Source organism: Fukomys damarensis, unplaced genomic scaffold, assembly GCF_012274545.1.
Source record: "Fukomys damarensis isolate Sample0158 unplaced genomic scaffold, DMR_v1.0_HiC HiC_scaffold_16, whole genome shotgun sequence".
Lineage (NCBI taxonomy): Eukaryota > Metazoa > Chordata > Mammalia > Rodentia > Bathyergidae > Fukomys > Fukomys damarensis.
In genome coordinates, this window is record NW_022900928.1 from 98900361 (window position 1) to 98916612 (window position 16252).

General features: G+C 42.3%; 1 protein-coding gene across 3 annotated transcripts in view; it reads left to right on the forward strand.

The window, feature by feature from the left end:
* Creb3l2 (cAMP responsive element binding protein 3 like 2) overlaps positions 1 to 16252 on the forward strand; it is a 105642-nt gene that overhangs the window by 65359 nt on the left and 24031 nt on the right. For all 3 annotated transcript variants that reach the window (XM_010631706.2, XM_010631705.3, XM_019208579.1), the window contains exons 3-4: positions 11648 to 11823; positions 13294 to 13381. In XM_010631706.2, the coding sequence (XP_010630008.1) occupies positions 11648 to 11823; positions 13294 to 13381 (264 nt within the window). The remainder of the gene's footprint in view (positions 1 to 11647; positions 11824 to 13293; positions 13382 to 16252) is intronic.

The following is a 16252-nucleotide window of genomic DNA, read 5'->3' on the forward strand; positions in this document are numbered from 1 at the left end:
TTTTTTTTTTTTTTTTTTCTTTTCCTGAGAAAGAATTTTTATGACCATTCTTCTTCATAAAACCTTCTTGGGGCATCCTCTTAATTTATTTCCAGTGTGTTTTATTGGGCCCTTGTGGCTGTGACCTTGGTGAACATTGTTAGAGTTTCCTGTTGGTTACCCTTTCATGTGCATCAATAATGTTATAAGTATGGTATTTGTTAAAGGACTAGGTTTTCCGCCCTTAGACATACTAAGAAAGATGTTTTGACATCACCCTACGGGCCTTTAATTGGTATATGTTATATGTTCCAAATGTCCAAGCCAAATATGCCTTTCTTATTAAACTGTTTTGTTTTCCTAGAGGGATGATCAGCTGTTTTAGTATCTTTTTTTTTTGTTTTTTGAGATGTTGAATCTTTTTCAGCTTTAATTGAATTTATTGGTACATTTTAGGGATACAGTACAGTTACATTATAGATGGGGAGGGGAGGAGGGGGTGTTTTAGTATCTTGATAACTGTTCAGAATTCTTTTCCCTACTCTTAGCCTAGTATATAACTTTTTTGTAGAGGGTGGCATAGATGTCCACTAACTTGTCTTCCTCTGATTCTGACCTGAACATTCTTCTTCCCCTTAAACTGCTGTGTGCAAGTCACAGGTGGCTACTACAGACAGGTTTCCTCATGCTCACATTTGGTTAAAGGCCTATAATTTCTTGTGTAAAGAATAAGGAGGGAGAACCTTTCCCCCGGTGGGGTTCTTAGATCCTCTACTGGCCTCTGATAAAAACAGCTCTGGGACTCGTAAAATATCATATATTAGGACAGGGGATGTTGTAGATATTAAAATTTTTCATCTTAGTACATTCTCCCTTTGAATAGAGTTACACTAATAAGGACTTCAGAAAATGTAGCCTTATGTTCTCAAGGAAAAGAAGGCCCCAGTCTGAGTGGACTCTCTCTTAGTTGAACCTTGCTGGACCCTTAACTGTAGACTCAGGGTTTTTTTCCCCCATGCAAAGTTTACATGCTTCATGGATGCCTTGATCCTTCTTCTCTGTGGTTTTCCTAGTTTTTCTACTTCTGATCAATAGAATGGGGGAAGGGGAAGCAAGAGGAAAAAATAGAACTAAAATAATTTGAAGACAGAATTGTCGCGAGGAAAGGCAGGACATGTTTAAAGAGCTTAGGACAATGCCTACCTCATAGCATTTTGACAGATTCATTTATTCTCCCATCCCCTATGTCTTCCATCACCTCTTCCTCTCCCTCTCTTCCTCTTTTTCCTCCTCCTCCTCCTCCTTCTTCCTTTTCATTTTTCTTAGTACATATTTGCCATACATAATTATCACATCCATCATAGGGGGATTGTACATCTTCATAATGTCTTAACTCTTCTTTTGTTTACATTCTTCTCCACTCCCTTCAACCCTTTTCCCCCTCCCCATTTACGAGCGCTTTGTTTCCATTTTTCTCCTTCCATTCTCTTTTTAAAAATCTCTTTTCCTTTCCTTCTCTTTTCCCCTTCCCATTTGAACATGCTTTTTCTACTTCCCTATGTCTGTTGTCCATTTTGCTCCTTATTGACTCTTGGGTTTCTCACATGAGAGAAACAGTGTGGTATTTAAGCTTGTGTGTCTGGTTTATTTTACTTAACATTATGGCCTTCTTCTTCCTCTCTTCCTCCTTTCCCTCCTCCTCCTTCTTCTCCCTTCCTCCTGCTTTCTCCCCTCTCCTCCCTCAATTTCTTATTTAAATTGCTTTGGGGAGTAACCTCAATTCAGCCTTAGAATATGTTCTGTGTTATGACTACAGTCCCTCCTTCTTCCCCTCATAGCAGTGAATAGTATTGTAACAACATACTGTAATAAAAGTTATTTTAAACTTGTGAATTGTTTATATGTGGGATATTTCTGTTTAATACTTTTGACTATGGTTGATGATGGATAACTGAAACTTTGGAAACAAAGCCACAGAAGAGGGGGGACTACATAATTTCTCATGTCTCACTAATTGAGGGAGAGCTGTAGGCAGTCAGGTTTCTAGGTTTCAGTGTTGATAAATTCATACAGTCCTCTGCCTTAGTTTTATTACTTTGTAAATTGTCTTTAGCATTTAATGAGTGGTTGGATTGAAGGACCCTTAAAATGTCTTCCAGGTCTGAGGTTCTCTGTGGGATGGTTCTTTACAACATTTGCATTTTCTATTTCTTACAGCCCCCCACACTTTGCCTATTTTATTCCCACAATTCCTTTGATGTTTCTATTTCCAGACGTAACTCTTTTGTGGAATTCATTCCCAATGTCTTGTATATTAGTTACCTATTGCTGCATAAAAACCTCCATAATCAATGGCTTAGCACAATTATAACCATTTATTACCATTCCTGGTATCTATGGGTAAGAACTTCAGAAGGGGCTCACCTACCTAGTTTTGATTCAGGATTGCCCAGGAAGTTGAAGTGGGTTGTTGCCTGAGGCTATCGTCATCTAAAGACTCTCTGGGTTAGAAGGTCACTTCCCTTGTGGCTTACTCACATGCCTGGCAGGATAGTGCTGATGAAATGTGTCGGCCTCTCCATGGGGCTGCTCAGTTGTCACCACAGCATGGCAGCTGGCTTCCTCATGAGGGAGGGAGCCACTCTTAATACTTTTTCTGACCTAGCCAGGAAAGTCACTCTGCTGGTGAAGCCAAGCAGGGCTGACTCCCTGTGGTAGGGGCCTGTAAAGTGGCTTTCTCTCTCCTTTACCCTGCATTATCAGCTCCCTACAATTCTGCCATTCATTCACCAAGAGGTTCTTGGGATCATATGTAAAGCACCAAAGGAAATACAAAGAAAACATTTGTTCACTGCTCTCATGAACTTAGGTATGTGGAGAAGATTGGAAATGTATGCAACAGACTGTAAAGGTGTTGGACACAGGCCAACAGAAGGAGCTCAGGTTCTGTGGTCTGCGTTCACATCTTATTTCAAATTTGACTTCACCACTGAATAGCTGTGGGCAGATCACTTAACTTTCCCGAGCCATCTTTGTTGTCTTGTAAAGATTAAATATATTTTGGTGCTCAGAATCTGGTAGTACTGACATTGTTCTTAGCTGCGATTGAAATTAATATTACCTAAAATCTCGATAATAATAATTTAAAACCAGCTGCAAGAGGTGAAGAGGACCTCAGGAGTCTTTGTAGAAGATTTCCCAACCTGTGTTCTGCTGTGAAATGCAGTGGGTCCTTAGTGTTCCACTTCTTAGTCAGTTATCCCATTTTTATAGTTTGTTCTTCATATGTCAGTTGGGTTCAGTGAAGCTGCCTGAGATTTTAATACACTTGAGGGCAGAGCTTGACCAATGGGAAGCCAGGATGAGCTGGTTTTTTATACCAATGAATGGAATGTTTCTTTAGATAGCAGGATGCTTATGTGGTTAAATAGAATGAAGATATCAAACTTTTCAAGAAGTTTCTTATTCACTTTCGTTCACATCATCTCTCTATTATAAAAATCGCAGCTTGCTCCTCATTGTTCTCTAGAATGAAGCTGACCTCCGACATGTGGCTTTAGCAGAATTCTGTGAGCAATGTCCCAAGAGGAAATTAAACTTTAGAAGTTTCTAGAAGTGGGAGCACAACATTGACGATTACAGGAGAAAGTGCCTGAATAAGCTGGTTTCACCTGGGTCTTGGAGAACTGCCCAGAGTTCATGGCATGGAGATGGTTGGGGAGAGACAAGGCAGAGGGCTGGGACACTGGTTCTTTTCAAACATGACCCCTGGTGAAACAACTGCAAATAAATGGATTCCCAAAATTTCAGGGTTCCTGCTTCTTTTATGATGTCACAATTTTTTAAACATTTTTATTCCAGTCGATTTCAATGCAGCACAAAGGAATCATGAGTAATAATTTGGCGTAGGGAGAAATATCAGTAGCTCTTTTGCAGAGAGCCTTTCTTGTCATGAGGCCATAGCACACACCTCTCAATTTCCCAACTGGTGCCTTATTTTGTTTATGGATCCTGAGCCGCCAAAGGCTACACAGATCCTGTGCTAAGGGTAAGTATGGAAGGCCACAGAGATTTTGCAAAGTGTTTATTATGGTTCATGGTTCACCTTTGTTGTAGTAGCTGTGTCTTTAGGAGGAAAGGCTGATTTCCTGTGCTGGCAGGGGCATTTTTAGAAGCAGGGGATGTAAATATGGCACAAGAGCTGCTTGAGATGTAAGGCATCAGTTAGGCAGTGGGAGTGAGTGGCCAAAGACATGCCCAGCAAAGCCTTGTCTTAGCTTCAATTATTTTTTGTAAGATTTGAGGAAGGGCAAATATTAGGAAAACAATTTTATTCTTTTGAACTCTAACCTCCTCCGAGGGGGGAAATCAGTCCCTCCCAGTCCAAGTGCTCTGTCAAGGCAGATTACCACTCTGGCAGGGCAGCCTGAGTGTTCTTTAGGCAACATCTGAATATGTAGCACATGGGAGTAGCTGTTTCCATTCGCTCTAAAGTTCTTAAGGAAAGCTAGGAGTCCTTGCCTATGTGGGTGAATAGTGAGTGAATTTGTCATTATGCTTGGAGAAAGGCAGCAATTTAGATCCTCTTGTCCAGTTTTACTTAGATAAATACAGTTCTCTGTATTCTAAGTCTGAAGAATGTGAAGAAACCGTAAGGAGAGACTTAGTATGCTCAAATTTTTCTTCTTCCTTTTCTTCCCCTTTCATGTCTTTCTTCTTTCCCACCGAACCTTTCTCTTTTCTCCTCTTCTTCCTTTGTTTGTTCTCTCTCCTGTCACTGTCCCCTCCCTCTCTCTGCTTGAATCCCAGAGTGATCATGCAGGGAAAATGTAGAAGTTCTTAACCTATTATTCAGTCATAAGCCTTAGATGGTCTGTGGCTCCCCAAAACTATACACGGAATTGTGAGTTGTCTATATTTGTTAACTTTTCTAATGAGAGGCTTTGTAGCTTTTCTTAGATTCTCAAAAGATTCTATAGCCCCCCCACAACAACAACAACAACAAAAAAAAGGTTAAGAAATGCTGGTCTAAGATTACACAGGAGTCATCTGTTTCTGGGATGACTTTGACTGTAGGTTTCTCTGAAACACTAGAGTTAAGAACTTCATGTGGCTTCACAGCCACAGGGCCACGCCTAGGCATGGGGCCCTGCCTTTCCCAAGCACTGAGCAACAGCCCTGTCTTGTGCATATGCTTGTCATCACCGGCCAGGTTGGCAAGCAGATGCTAAGCAGGGCTTTCTGTTCTACCAAAGAGAAAAAGAAAAAAAAAAAATGAGGGAGGTTAAAAGAGATAAACAGAAATATCCCAGTAAAATGCTTGTGGATATTTTTCTGTTTTGAGAAATAAAAGCTTATCATTTGAATGATCAAGAATTTTGCCTGACCCCATAGAGGATCCTGGTCATATTAGATCTTAATCATTTTCCTTTGTGCGTAGGGCCTGTGACAAGACAGCATATCATGGCAGATGCATGTGGTGGAACAAAACCATTCACCTTTGTAGCCAGAAGGTGAAAAGGAAAAAAGTGGAAGAGATGAGGATCCCACAGTCCCCTTCAAGAGAGAAGCCCCAATGACCTGCAGCCCCCACTAGGCCCTGCCTCTTGGCTTCCATAGCTTTCCAGTTGTTCCAAGAGAGGGACCAAGCCTTAACATTGTGTGTTGTGAGCACATGCCAGACCCAAGCTACAGCACTAATGTGCATGTGATTGTGCTCTACTCTCAGTGTTTTTCCTAAAGAGGAATCCACATAGTGCCACAGTAGGGCCATTCAGGAAGAGCTGGACATGGTCCTTATGATGATACAAGAAGAAAGTTAAAAACTACATAGAGTATCAACAGACCTCAGCATGAAGTAGTTATTTGTATCATGCACAAATCAAGGTGACTTTGTTTAGGGTGGATTAAGGGGCTGTGTATGGCTGCTCAGGCCTACAGTGGATGGGCTAGGGATAGGAATAGTGTCCACCTTCCTTTGTATGACTCTGTCTGAGCTTCTTGGGCTTGCAGGGGCCGAGTGTTGCTGAGTGGGGTGACCTCGAATGAATCCCCTGCGTTGATGAAGCTGTTTTCACAGGTGGGAGTGAAAACAGTCATCTGTGAGCTGAAGGTGAGCAGAAAGTATGAAGTCACACAGGGTAAATGGGCCAGTGTGGAGGAGGGCAAGGAGTTGGGGTTTCATCACTGTGTAGTGAGAAGCAGGGCCTGAACACACTGCGGAGATGTTTTTGAAGATTAGCAAAAGGGAATACTGGCATGTAGTTGAGGAAGCAGGCACAGGAAGTTGTGGACAGTTAGTTATCCAGGGAGAAACGGGAAGGGGTATTACATGGATTTTGAAATGAATAGAGAGGCTTTCGGCAGAATTAGCGCAGTGTCCAGTTCCCCGGGAAAAGGGCTTTAGGGCTGAGTCACAGGTGACTTAGGTTTCTGCTCTGCAGTATCAGAGAGAGATGTTGATGTGTTCCCAGGAAGTGGGAACTTAGAGAAGTCAAAGAGAGGAGACGGATGTTGTGTCTTCGTCGTATTTAGCTTGAGCTGGTGACAAGAGCATCAGTCTGAGTCATCTTAGCGGGCTATTTTCAGGGCTGGAGACACAAGATGTGTTCATCATCTACATGCCAACCATGTCATCTGCTGTGCATGGGCTTCGGGAAGGCCCTCGCTCTGGCTGGGCAGGAGACGTGGAACACAGGTGGAAAAAGATAAGGATGGTTCCTTACAAAAGAAAAGTGCACTAATGACCAATCTAAACCTTTGGTGTCCCTATTGCTCATTTTGCCAATAAAATTAAACTATAAGATAATGTGGGAAAGTTGCCATACTTACTCCTCTTCATTCTCTGTTAACCCCCTGATGCATAAGAGTGTGTTTGTCATTTTCTTTGCTCTAATTTGATATTGCTTCCCTTGAGGACAGAGTACAAACCAACACCCAGTAGTTCCAAATGAAAGCTCTTTTCTCTAGTTTCAGCTACCACTGGAATGTTGTTCTCACCAAACTACTTTTGGCTGACTTTCTTAAATTGCAGTCATTTATTTTATTATGTAACTGGTAAGTCTAGCAGCCTGTCTAAAAAATATTTATTAATGTGACTCACCATTGGTCTTTAAGAGAATTATTTTGGAAAGCAATGTAGTTCCTAGTTGCAATAGATTCAGGTGTAGTAGTTTTAATTTCTAATTCATACATTCAGCCACATTGTATTAGCTAGCAGTGTTGCTACATAACAAACCATGCCAAACTTCAGGACTTTAAATAAAAATCATTTTATTATTACAGCTCACATATCTGTGTCTGGCTAGGGTTTGATTGGTTTATGTGGATGTTGGCAGGGTGACTCTACTAGATCCATTTATATCCCCAAAGCCAGAAGATTGTTGGCTGATATTGACCAAGCTAGTCTGAGGGTGGCTTTGATCATTATGCCTGTCATCCTGCTCTTGGGATCAGCAGATGATTGTGGTGCATCCTTCTCATAGTGATGTTAAAACTATAGGAACATAAACCTACTCTTAACGGGCACATCTCCAGAAGCTACTTGTGTTAAGAAGCTGACAGGCCATTGGATAAACTAAGTTACGTGGACAGGAGTGGGTCCCTAACGCTGGGGTGCCTTGGAAATAGACACAGATGGAGGGAGAGTGAAGACCTGAAGCAGTAATGCAGCTTATCTGCATGTATTAGGAGGCATTGACTGGTTGGATCAAGGGCCTCTAGCTGTGCCCCTGGGGCCATTTGAGTTTCTGTCTAATAAAAGCCACCCTACATACAGCATAAAGCAGTGAAAGCGGAAGCAGTCTGAGCAAATGTGTGGTCACCCAGGGACAAGTTTCCTAATACAGACAATTTGTAAATACCATAAAATATGAAGAATAAGAAAAAAGACCCATGTGTTCTGCATGATTGTCCAGATGTATGTTCGCTATTTTGGCGTATATCTCTTTTACACTGTATTCATTAATGTATGTTATGTTTAGATTTTTCCTTATTATTATTCCTTAGTATGTCCTTATTGTTATATTGTAAACCTTTCCTTTATTACTACAAAGGCCTTACAAATGTAACATGAAGGTCTAGGTAAATATTCCGCTACACAGATGCCCCCAAATTGACTTAAACTTTCCTTTGTTCTTTGATTATTTCAAGGGTTTTGTGATTCTAACTAATGACGCAGCATAGATCTTTACCCACGTGTTGAGTTGGTTCCTGAGTGGATATTGGTGGGTGTGCAGGGATCTGGGTTCCGCTGCTAATTTCAGTGTGATCAGGACTCGTGTGTCCGTTTCTTCTCTAAAGTGATTCTTTGAGGTTGTTTGATGGCCTTACACATTTCTAACTCTGAAACGTCCTCCATGATGGAGGACTACATTGCCACATTGGAATGGTACTTGTTTTTCCTCAAAAAAGCTCAGGGTGGGGGAGGCAGCTTCCTAGGCCCTCTCACATGAAAGGCTCCATTGTCTTTGCGAGAAGAGCTTTCTTCAGGTTAGGTATCCTTGTATCACTGTGTGCTCTGCCACCTCCGTGCCCTGAGAGAGCAGCCATTAGAGTTCTGACCATTAAGTCCCTATAAAGTCCTGACCTGTTTTATGAGTGTGCATGTGCTTTGAGAACGGTTTCACAAGCGTGGAAGAACTGACTCCATTGCCCGTCCTCATTTCATCTTGTGACTTCGTATTTACTCTTCACATTTATATTTTGCCTTTTCTTTTGTTTGCCTTGTGGATTAAATTGGATCACAGTCACTTTACTTGCTCCTCACAATTTCTTGGTAATTGCGGGGGCCTTTTCTCAGGGATGTTCCCTTCTTTTGCATCTCAGTATGCACTGAGTCCACTTCCATCTTACTGTCCCTCTGCCAGCCTCTGCCTGGGGTAAATACTGCTCAGTTTGGACGGACTTGAGACATTGACTTCAGGAAGCAGAGGCATGCATGCCTTGGGGGTGCGTGGAGAGAGTAAGAGCTTTGCTTTCTCTGTCCACCTCCCCTACTAGCCAACCCTCTGCTCAGCCCTCAGCGTGTTTTCCTCAGAGTAGATAGCCTTCTAGGTCCTGATCTCCTTTTGGGAGAGTCCATCTTCCTTTGACCCATGGTGCAGTTGCTCCTCTAAGCTAAGCTAAGCTGAGGCTGCCTCCTGGGCCAGCAGAATTTTGTGCAAGTGCAGCGTGGTCTCCCTCCTCTGGCCGATGTCAAAAGGCCCTTTGTTCCTTCACACCCCCTCCTTTGCTAGGACGTTGCTCACACCCTGCTAGGGACGGAAATTCCCCCACACTCTACGGCATTCACACAGGGCAGCCTGTAGAACTCGCTCTAAAACACAATATCACATTGTGCATGTGAACCTGTTTCTGTGCTTGAAGGAAGCTGCTTATAAAATGCAGTTTTAGTAGTTAACTTTAGCCCTTAGGTCCTGTTTTCACTGTTCCTTCACTACCTTGAAGTTCTGAATGATTTTCATAAGAAAACAGGATTCAGATTCTTGAGTGTGGGTATAAAGTGTCTACAGATTTGCTTCCTTGAGCAATAATGCGTCACTAAGCCTGTGCAGTGTGTGTTTAAAACATCTTCATACAGGAGAGGAATATCACTGCATTATTTATGTTTCATATTTACTAAAACTGGTGTCAGGCCAGGGATGTGGATTTTGGGAACTGCTGGCTTGTGTTTTCTTGCTCTGTGTCTGTTTCCAGGCTGGTTGGCTTTCCTTTCATGTACCTCCCTGCTTTGCCAGGGCTGCGCTGAGGTGCTAGCTCAGAAGTAATCTGGAGTCCATAGACTTCCAGGAGGATGTGCACTTGGTGATGGAGGTGCTCTTTGTGGTCCGTGTGGCTTCTTGGCTGCTGTCTGTCCCCAGGCCTAGTGATAATCTTGATGGCCTGGTAAAAAGGCAAGACCCAGGTCTGCCAAGATCACACACTCTGCCCTGGAGATATAGTCTGTCCCTTTCAGCAGAGGGCAGATGTTTTTATAAACTGAAGATTCCCAAAGACTGAGCAAAGTCACTGGAAGTTAGTTAAGGTTGAGGGGTAAAGTGGGAGGGATCTCAGGGAAAACAAGAGGGCAAAACTTGGGAGTGGAAATAAAAATGAAAATTGTCTGTGCCTCAGTCCTGGGCTTCTGGGTGTCAACCATTTGCCTCTTTTTTTCTTAAATTTTGACTAAATACTTTCCAAATTCTGTTGCCTTTTGCATTTGATGTTTTTCTTTTTGTTTTTTATTAAGACATGTTTTGCAGTACATAAGGATTACATTTTATTGTGGGGAGTTTGTACATGTACATAACACATCTGAATTTTTTACCCCCTCCCCTCATCCCTCCCTGCTCTCTCCAACTCCTGTTTCCTATCCCATTTGCAGAAGCTCTATGTCCATTTTGTATGTAGTTCTCTCTTTTTAGAAGTTGTTTTCCTCTCTCCATTTCCTTTTCCCCTTCCCATTTGAAAAAGATCTCTACTTATTATCTTGTATTTTGCTCTTTATTTACATTTTGGGTTTCTTATATAAGTGAAACTATGTAAAAGTTAAGCTTGTGTGTCTGATTTATTTCACTTAACATTAGGTTCTCAAGGAACAAAGGGCCTACTTACCTATGAATGTCTCAATTTTATTCTCTATGGCAGAGTAGTACTCTATTGTGTATAAATATCCCATTTTCTTTATCCACTCAATCTGTTGATTGGCATATAGGCTGTTTCCAAGATCTGGCTATTTATTATAAATTGTGCTGCTATAAACATGGGTATGCATATATCACTGTGATATGATGACCTTAATTCTTCCAGGAAGATAACTAGATAGGGAATAGCTGGGTCGCATGGAATTTCTAATTTAGTTTTTTGAGGAATCTCCATACTGATTTCCATAGTGATCGTATTAGTTTACACTCCCACCAACATTGCAGAAGGGTTCATTTTTCCCCACAGCCTCAAAAACATTGGTTATTATTTGATTTCTTGGTGATGGCTGTTCTTTTGGAGTAAGATGAAATGTTAGTGTTGTTTTAATCTGCCTTTCTCTAATGGCCAGTGATGTTGAGCATTTCTTCATGTATTTAATGTCCATCCATACTTCTGTGTTTATTCATTTGAGTTGCCCATTTTTTGATTGGGTCTTTATTTTGGGGGTACCTATTTTTTAAATTTACTCTTGAATACATAGCATATGCACTTGGTTTTAAAACCAAAAGGCATAACTCATTATACATTGACAATGTCTCCCATCTTTGTCCCACTACCTAGTCTCTGTCTTGCTTTGCATGAGAAGCTAAGTTCCTTTATCTGTCCTTCTCCCAGAGTCTTTAGCATACCTTCATGCAGACAGAGACCAGTGAAGCTTCTTAATTGCTATGATTATCTCAACTTTATTCTTTTTTATGCAGAATAGTACTCTATTCTGTATAAATGCCACATTTTTTTAATCCATTCATCTGTTGATGCACATCTAGGCTGCTTCCAAGACCTAGCTATAATAAATTGTGCTGCTATAAACATGGGCATGCATGTATCCATCCACTTTTCTCCTTCTCACATGCTTTATTTCCTTGTATCCTCCCCTCAACGATTCTTTGTGCAGATTTATTCTTTAGAAAGGTCAGTGGTCATTAATTTTGCTTGCACTGGATGCTCGAGCAAGCTCATGTGTGTGCTTGTCTTCTTTCCACAGAGGAGGCAGAAAGTGAGAAATGGTACTTGTCAACGGACTTTCCTCCAGCAACCATCAAGACAGAGCCGATTACGGAGGAACCACCCCCAGGACTTGTTCCCTCTGTCACCCTGACCATTACAGCAGTCTCCACCCCTTTTGAGAAGGAGGAGCCCCCTCTGGAAACAAATACTGGGGTATACTCAATTTTCTTCAGCATATTCAGGTTGGGTCAAAAGATACAGAGCTACATTCTCCAATAAGGCTTTTATTCTAGTGATCGTATATATTTAAGGGCAGGCCTACAACTGCACGTAACTACACATGACTACATATATATATGTATACATATTTGGTATGCACATATATATGTATATATGTATGTTTACATGTATGCATATATAATGAATATGTCGACTTGGGGTCAGCATTGATTATATTACAAGCTTTAAAGGCATTGTCCAGAAAAAGTAGAAGCAAAACTTAATCCATTTTTTACTGTTATTACAAGTAAAAACACTGATAAATATTCGTGGTAAAAGTCCTCTGTGGTGTTGATTTTTAAGCCAGTGGGAGGGGAGTGGATAAGATGATGGTCTGGTTCATGCCTCATGGTGCCATGACTATTGGGAGTGCTACTTTTCTGTATAATATTTAATTTTGGGGGGCACTGCTCAATTCTGGAGGGCACTGATCAATTCTGGAATCTTCCACCTACTGATTTACATTGTGTTACCTATGAAAAACATAAAAAATCAGGAATCTCTTCCCTGTTCATGTCCATGCCTATAAGCAAATATAATTTAACACTATTCTATCTTCTCTCTGGGTCTTTTTCAATGTATGAAAATTAACCAGCATCATCCTTGTAAATGTTCCGATAGAGGTTGGAAGCCAGTCCTAGTTTCCAAAGCCTCTGCTTATAAACATGGATTCCATTAACCTCCAGGAAGTCTGATCTTCTAAGAGTAGGATGTGTTGTCTCCTGTTCGGGAAGAAGTGACAGAGTCAGTTGATCATGAACACACTGCCACTTCCTCACTGTGTAGATGAGGGGCTGTAGACAGAAGACCTGTGCCCTTCCTCCTCACACGTCTTTCTCCTGAGTTTCCTGTGTCTCTTTACCAGATGGGCTCCTGAGATCTGTATTGGTCTCCTTGCTCCCCAAGGTTTGAGCTCTGCTGATTCTTGAGTATGCACATCACTGACTAAGCTCAGGTTCACGCACAGTGTTGCTCACTGTGTGGCTGGACAGCTCTTCCCCTTTCCTGGCTGGTATTTTATGGTTAGATGTCATCAGTCATTGGAGACTTTAGACAGAGGGGATGTGGCTGAGTGCACACAGCCCTACCAAAAGCAAAACTGGAGGCCTTGTGGCCTTTTGAAAATTTATCAATTATTTCATGATAACATGCCTTTAGACTTCCACAAAAGCATTAAAAAGAAGCACTGATAAGTGAGCCTTAGCTTTCAGGGTTAGAGTTTACAGAACTCCATCAGCTGTAGTGGCAAACTTGGTTGGAGAAGATTGGGAATTCGAATGAATCCCTGGTAAAGAAGAATCCACATCCCCCTGAACTCCAGAGAGGGGGCTGGCCTTGGAGGGAGACTGCAAGGACAAAAAGCTTTCCTATCTTTAAACATCGTGTTTGAAATTCTTCCTGCAGGTCGACTCCTCATGCCAGACGATTATCCCTAAGATTAAGCTGGAGCCTCATGAAGTGGATCAGTTCCTGAACTTTTCTCCTAAAGAAGGTGTGTCCACTTGGCTTGCTGTCCTTCCATTACCTGTGTGGTCGCTTGGTCTGCAGAGAAAGGCTCAAGGGCAAGAGCAATCGATTCATTGAGTCCACAGGTGTAGCTTGCTTTGTGGACTAGCTCTGTTCTTAAATAAATCTTTGTTCCAAGCACACATTTTAAAATCTCTAGATTATTTCCCTTATGCACATATAATTCCCAGCTAAGTGTTATCACACTTTTGTTCCTAGCCAACATGAGTTTTCAAACCCTTTCTAGATGGCTATGAAGTGGGTACAGCACCTACTGCTCTTATGCCCTCCTTGTGTGAACCCTACACATACTATACAACACACAGTGGCACTTCCTTAGTGAAAACCACTGTCGTTTTAAATCTCTGCAAAGTGAATTCATAGTTTATCTACCTAGAAGTGTTTTAAATGTTGATTCTGAGTGAAATAGCTGCAAGGAGCCACCTTCCTATTGGAAGCGTCATGGCCTCTCTTTGGGTTTCTTGTCATCTGTTCACAACTAAATGATGACAAGCTTGAAGTCATTTGACTTTGCTTGTTCTCTCCTCCCTGAAGCCTACAGCTGAGGTCCTGTACATGGCCCCTGAACCTCATGGAGTCCTAGGAAGCTCTCTGTGTCTTATATAGAGGCATCTGCACAGATCCTGTTCTTCTCGGCCCTATGCCTATGTCCATGCTGTCCCCTCCCTTTCTATGTTGTGCCCTTCTTTGCGTGTGTGTAATGCTGGGGATAGAACCAAGGGGCTCATGCATGCTAGGCAAATACTTTACGACTGAGGTGCAAACCTGGCCTTTTTACTTAATTTTTTTTTCTGTGTTTTGAGATGAAGTCTCAGTTACCCAGGCCGGCCTTAAATTTGCAATGCTTCTGCCTCATCTTCTTGTGTAATAAGGGTCACAGGCTTGTGCCACTGTGCCCACCTGGCTTACACTTACAATTCATGTTTAAAAGTACTGTTCATTGTGTGGCCAACAAATAAGAAATTGGCATATACGACTATTACAGAAGAAGAGTATATGTTACAGTATATAAATATGTGGGTGTTATATCTGAGATTCTCATGGAAGTGTAAGCCTCATTTAGTCCCTTAGAAACTAAGTAAAGATTTCATTGGTGACCATTCCATTACGGTTGGACTTTTATTGACCTTTATGATCAGTAAAAAGGGATTAAATTTTAAAAATTGATACTATTGGCTAGAGTCTATATTGAGATACTATTTCTTTGCATTGAATGGTGTACATTATGGCTTTGAGCTTTATATTCCACTTGGAAGTAATTCCTTTCATTTTTATGGCTCTGGTTATTGCTATTGAATACATCGTGCTCTTTTAATTTGTGTTGCCGTGTGGTTCACAAGGTGCCATAACTATAACAATAGATCCCACAGTGGCTTCGGAATGCAGGGTCACTGGAGGAGAAATGCTTTGAGAATCAAGTAAATAGCAGTCCTTCCTCATTGTCCTGGATAGAGAGATAAGGGAATTCAATATCCTTGCATGCTTCAGAGTTTCTAGGCAAAGTGGCTCATTCTGGCTCTTTCAGTAACCCAAGAGCATCATTTCAGATGATATTTAGTCATCTAATACCCAGGCACCTGTGTCCAGGTCAGCAAGCTCTCCATGGGTAAGAAAGGTGAGCTTCAAGTTCACTTTGCTCTCTCTCGCTTTCCCTGTCTTTTGTGGGGAAGCCCCTGCTTGGAACAGAGAAAAAATATTAGAATAACTTGGCCCTTGCCAAATGAGAGGCAAAGAGCACTGTTTAGGTACTTAGTTTTTAGAAATGTAGCAGGACAGTATGGCTGGCAGCTGGCACTCCTGATGAGTAGTTAGCCCTGCTTATTTTTTTTAAAGGGCTGGTTGTTGAACCCAGTGCCTTCACAGTGAGCTACCTCACCCAGCCTTTTCTAATTTTTTTTTTGAGACAAGTTCTTGCTAACTCCTTAAATTGCCCAGTCTCTGCTTGAACTTGCAAACCTCCTGCCTCAGCTTCCCAGAGTGCTTGGATTACAGTTGTGTGCCACCATGCCAGACTGCTTTTATTTTTTGTCATACATTGCTATGATCTATATGGCATTGGGGAAACCTTGGTGAACACTTGTAAACCTCCTCCTTGCTAGCCAAGTCCATACATATTAAGGTACACACTTAAACTCCTTAGCTGCTAGCACTGTTGGCAAGAGTGTTGGGAATAGAGTATACAGGATTGTTCTAGAATATTTTTTAGCTTTAAGAGTGCCGACAGGCACTGAAATGGACAGGGAGTTCTTTGGCAATGTTCTGACAGAGAAAAAGCGAAAGAAGAAGCACTCAGAAAACCGTAGGATGTTGCAGAGGGGGCAGGGGAGATATGTCCAGGAAATATGGAAGCAGGCAGGATGGCTGAGGAGTTCCTCAGTCTCTCTGACCCTGGATATTCAGATCCTTCCGTAAGATGGTGAGCCGCCATTTACTGCTTGTCATCTCTGGGTGGGAGTCACTTGTCTCGGGTCAGTCGTTGTGACTTCCGTCATGAGTGGCCCCTGGGTCAGTCTCTGAAGAAGGGCCAAGGAGAGTACTTGCCTGGATGCCACCCTGGCCAAATAGTCCTCTGCCAGGCAGGCCAGGCATCGTGCACGCACAGCTCTGTGCTGCTACACTGAGAGCTCCATTGTCCTGGGGCCCAAAGGGACTTGGGGTGAGGGCCTCCACAGAGGTTATCACCCCCGGCTCAGCAACAGGGGCTGGTGTGGCAGAAGTACCCACTGTCCAGAAAAAGAGGGAGGGTGCCTAGGAGTACTTCCCCGCCCCCCGGACTGCCTGCCTGTCACCTGGAGGCTGGGCCCTGGCAGAGTGCACCGTACTCCCAGGGAAAGGC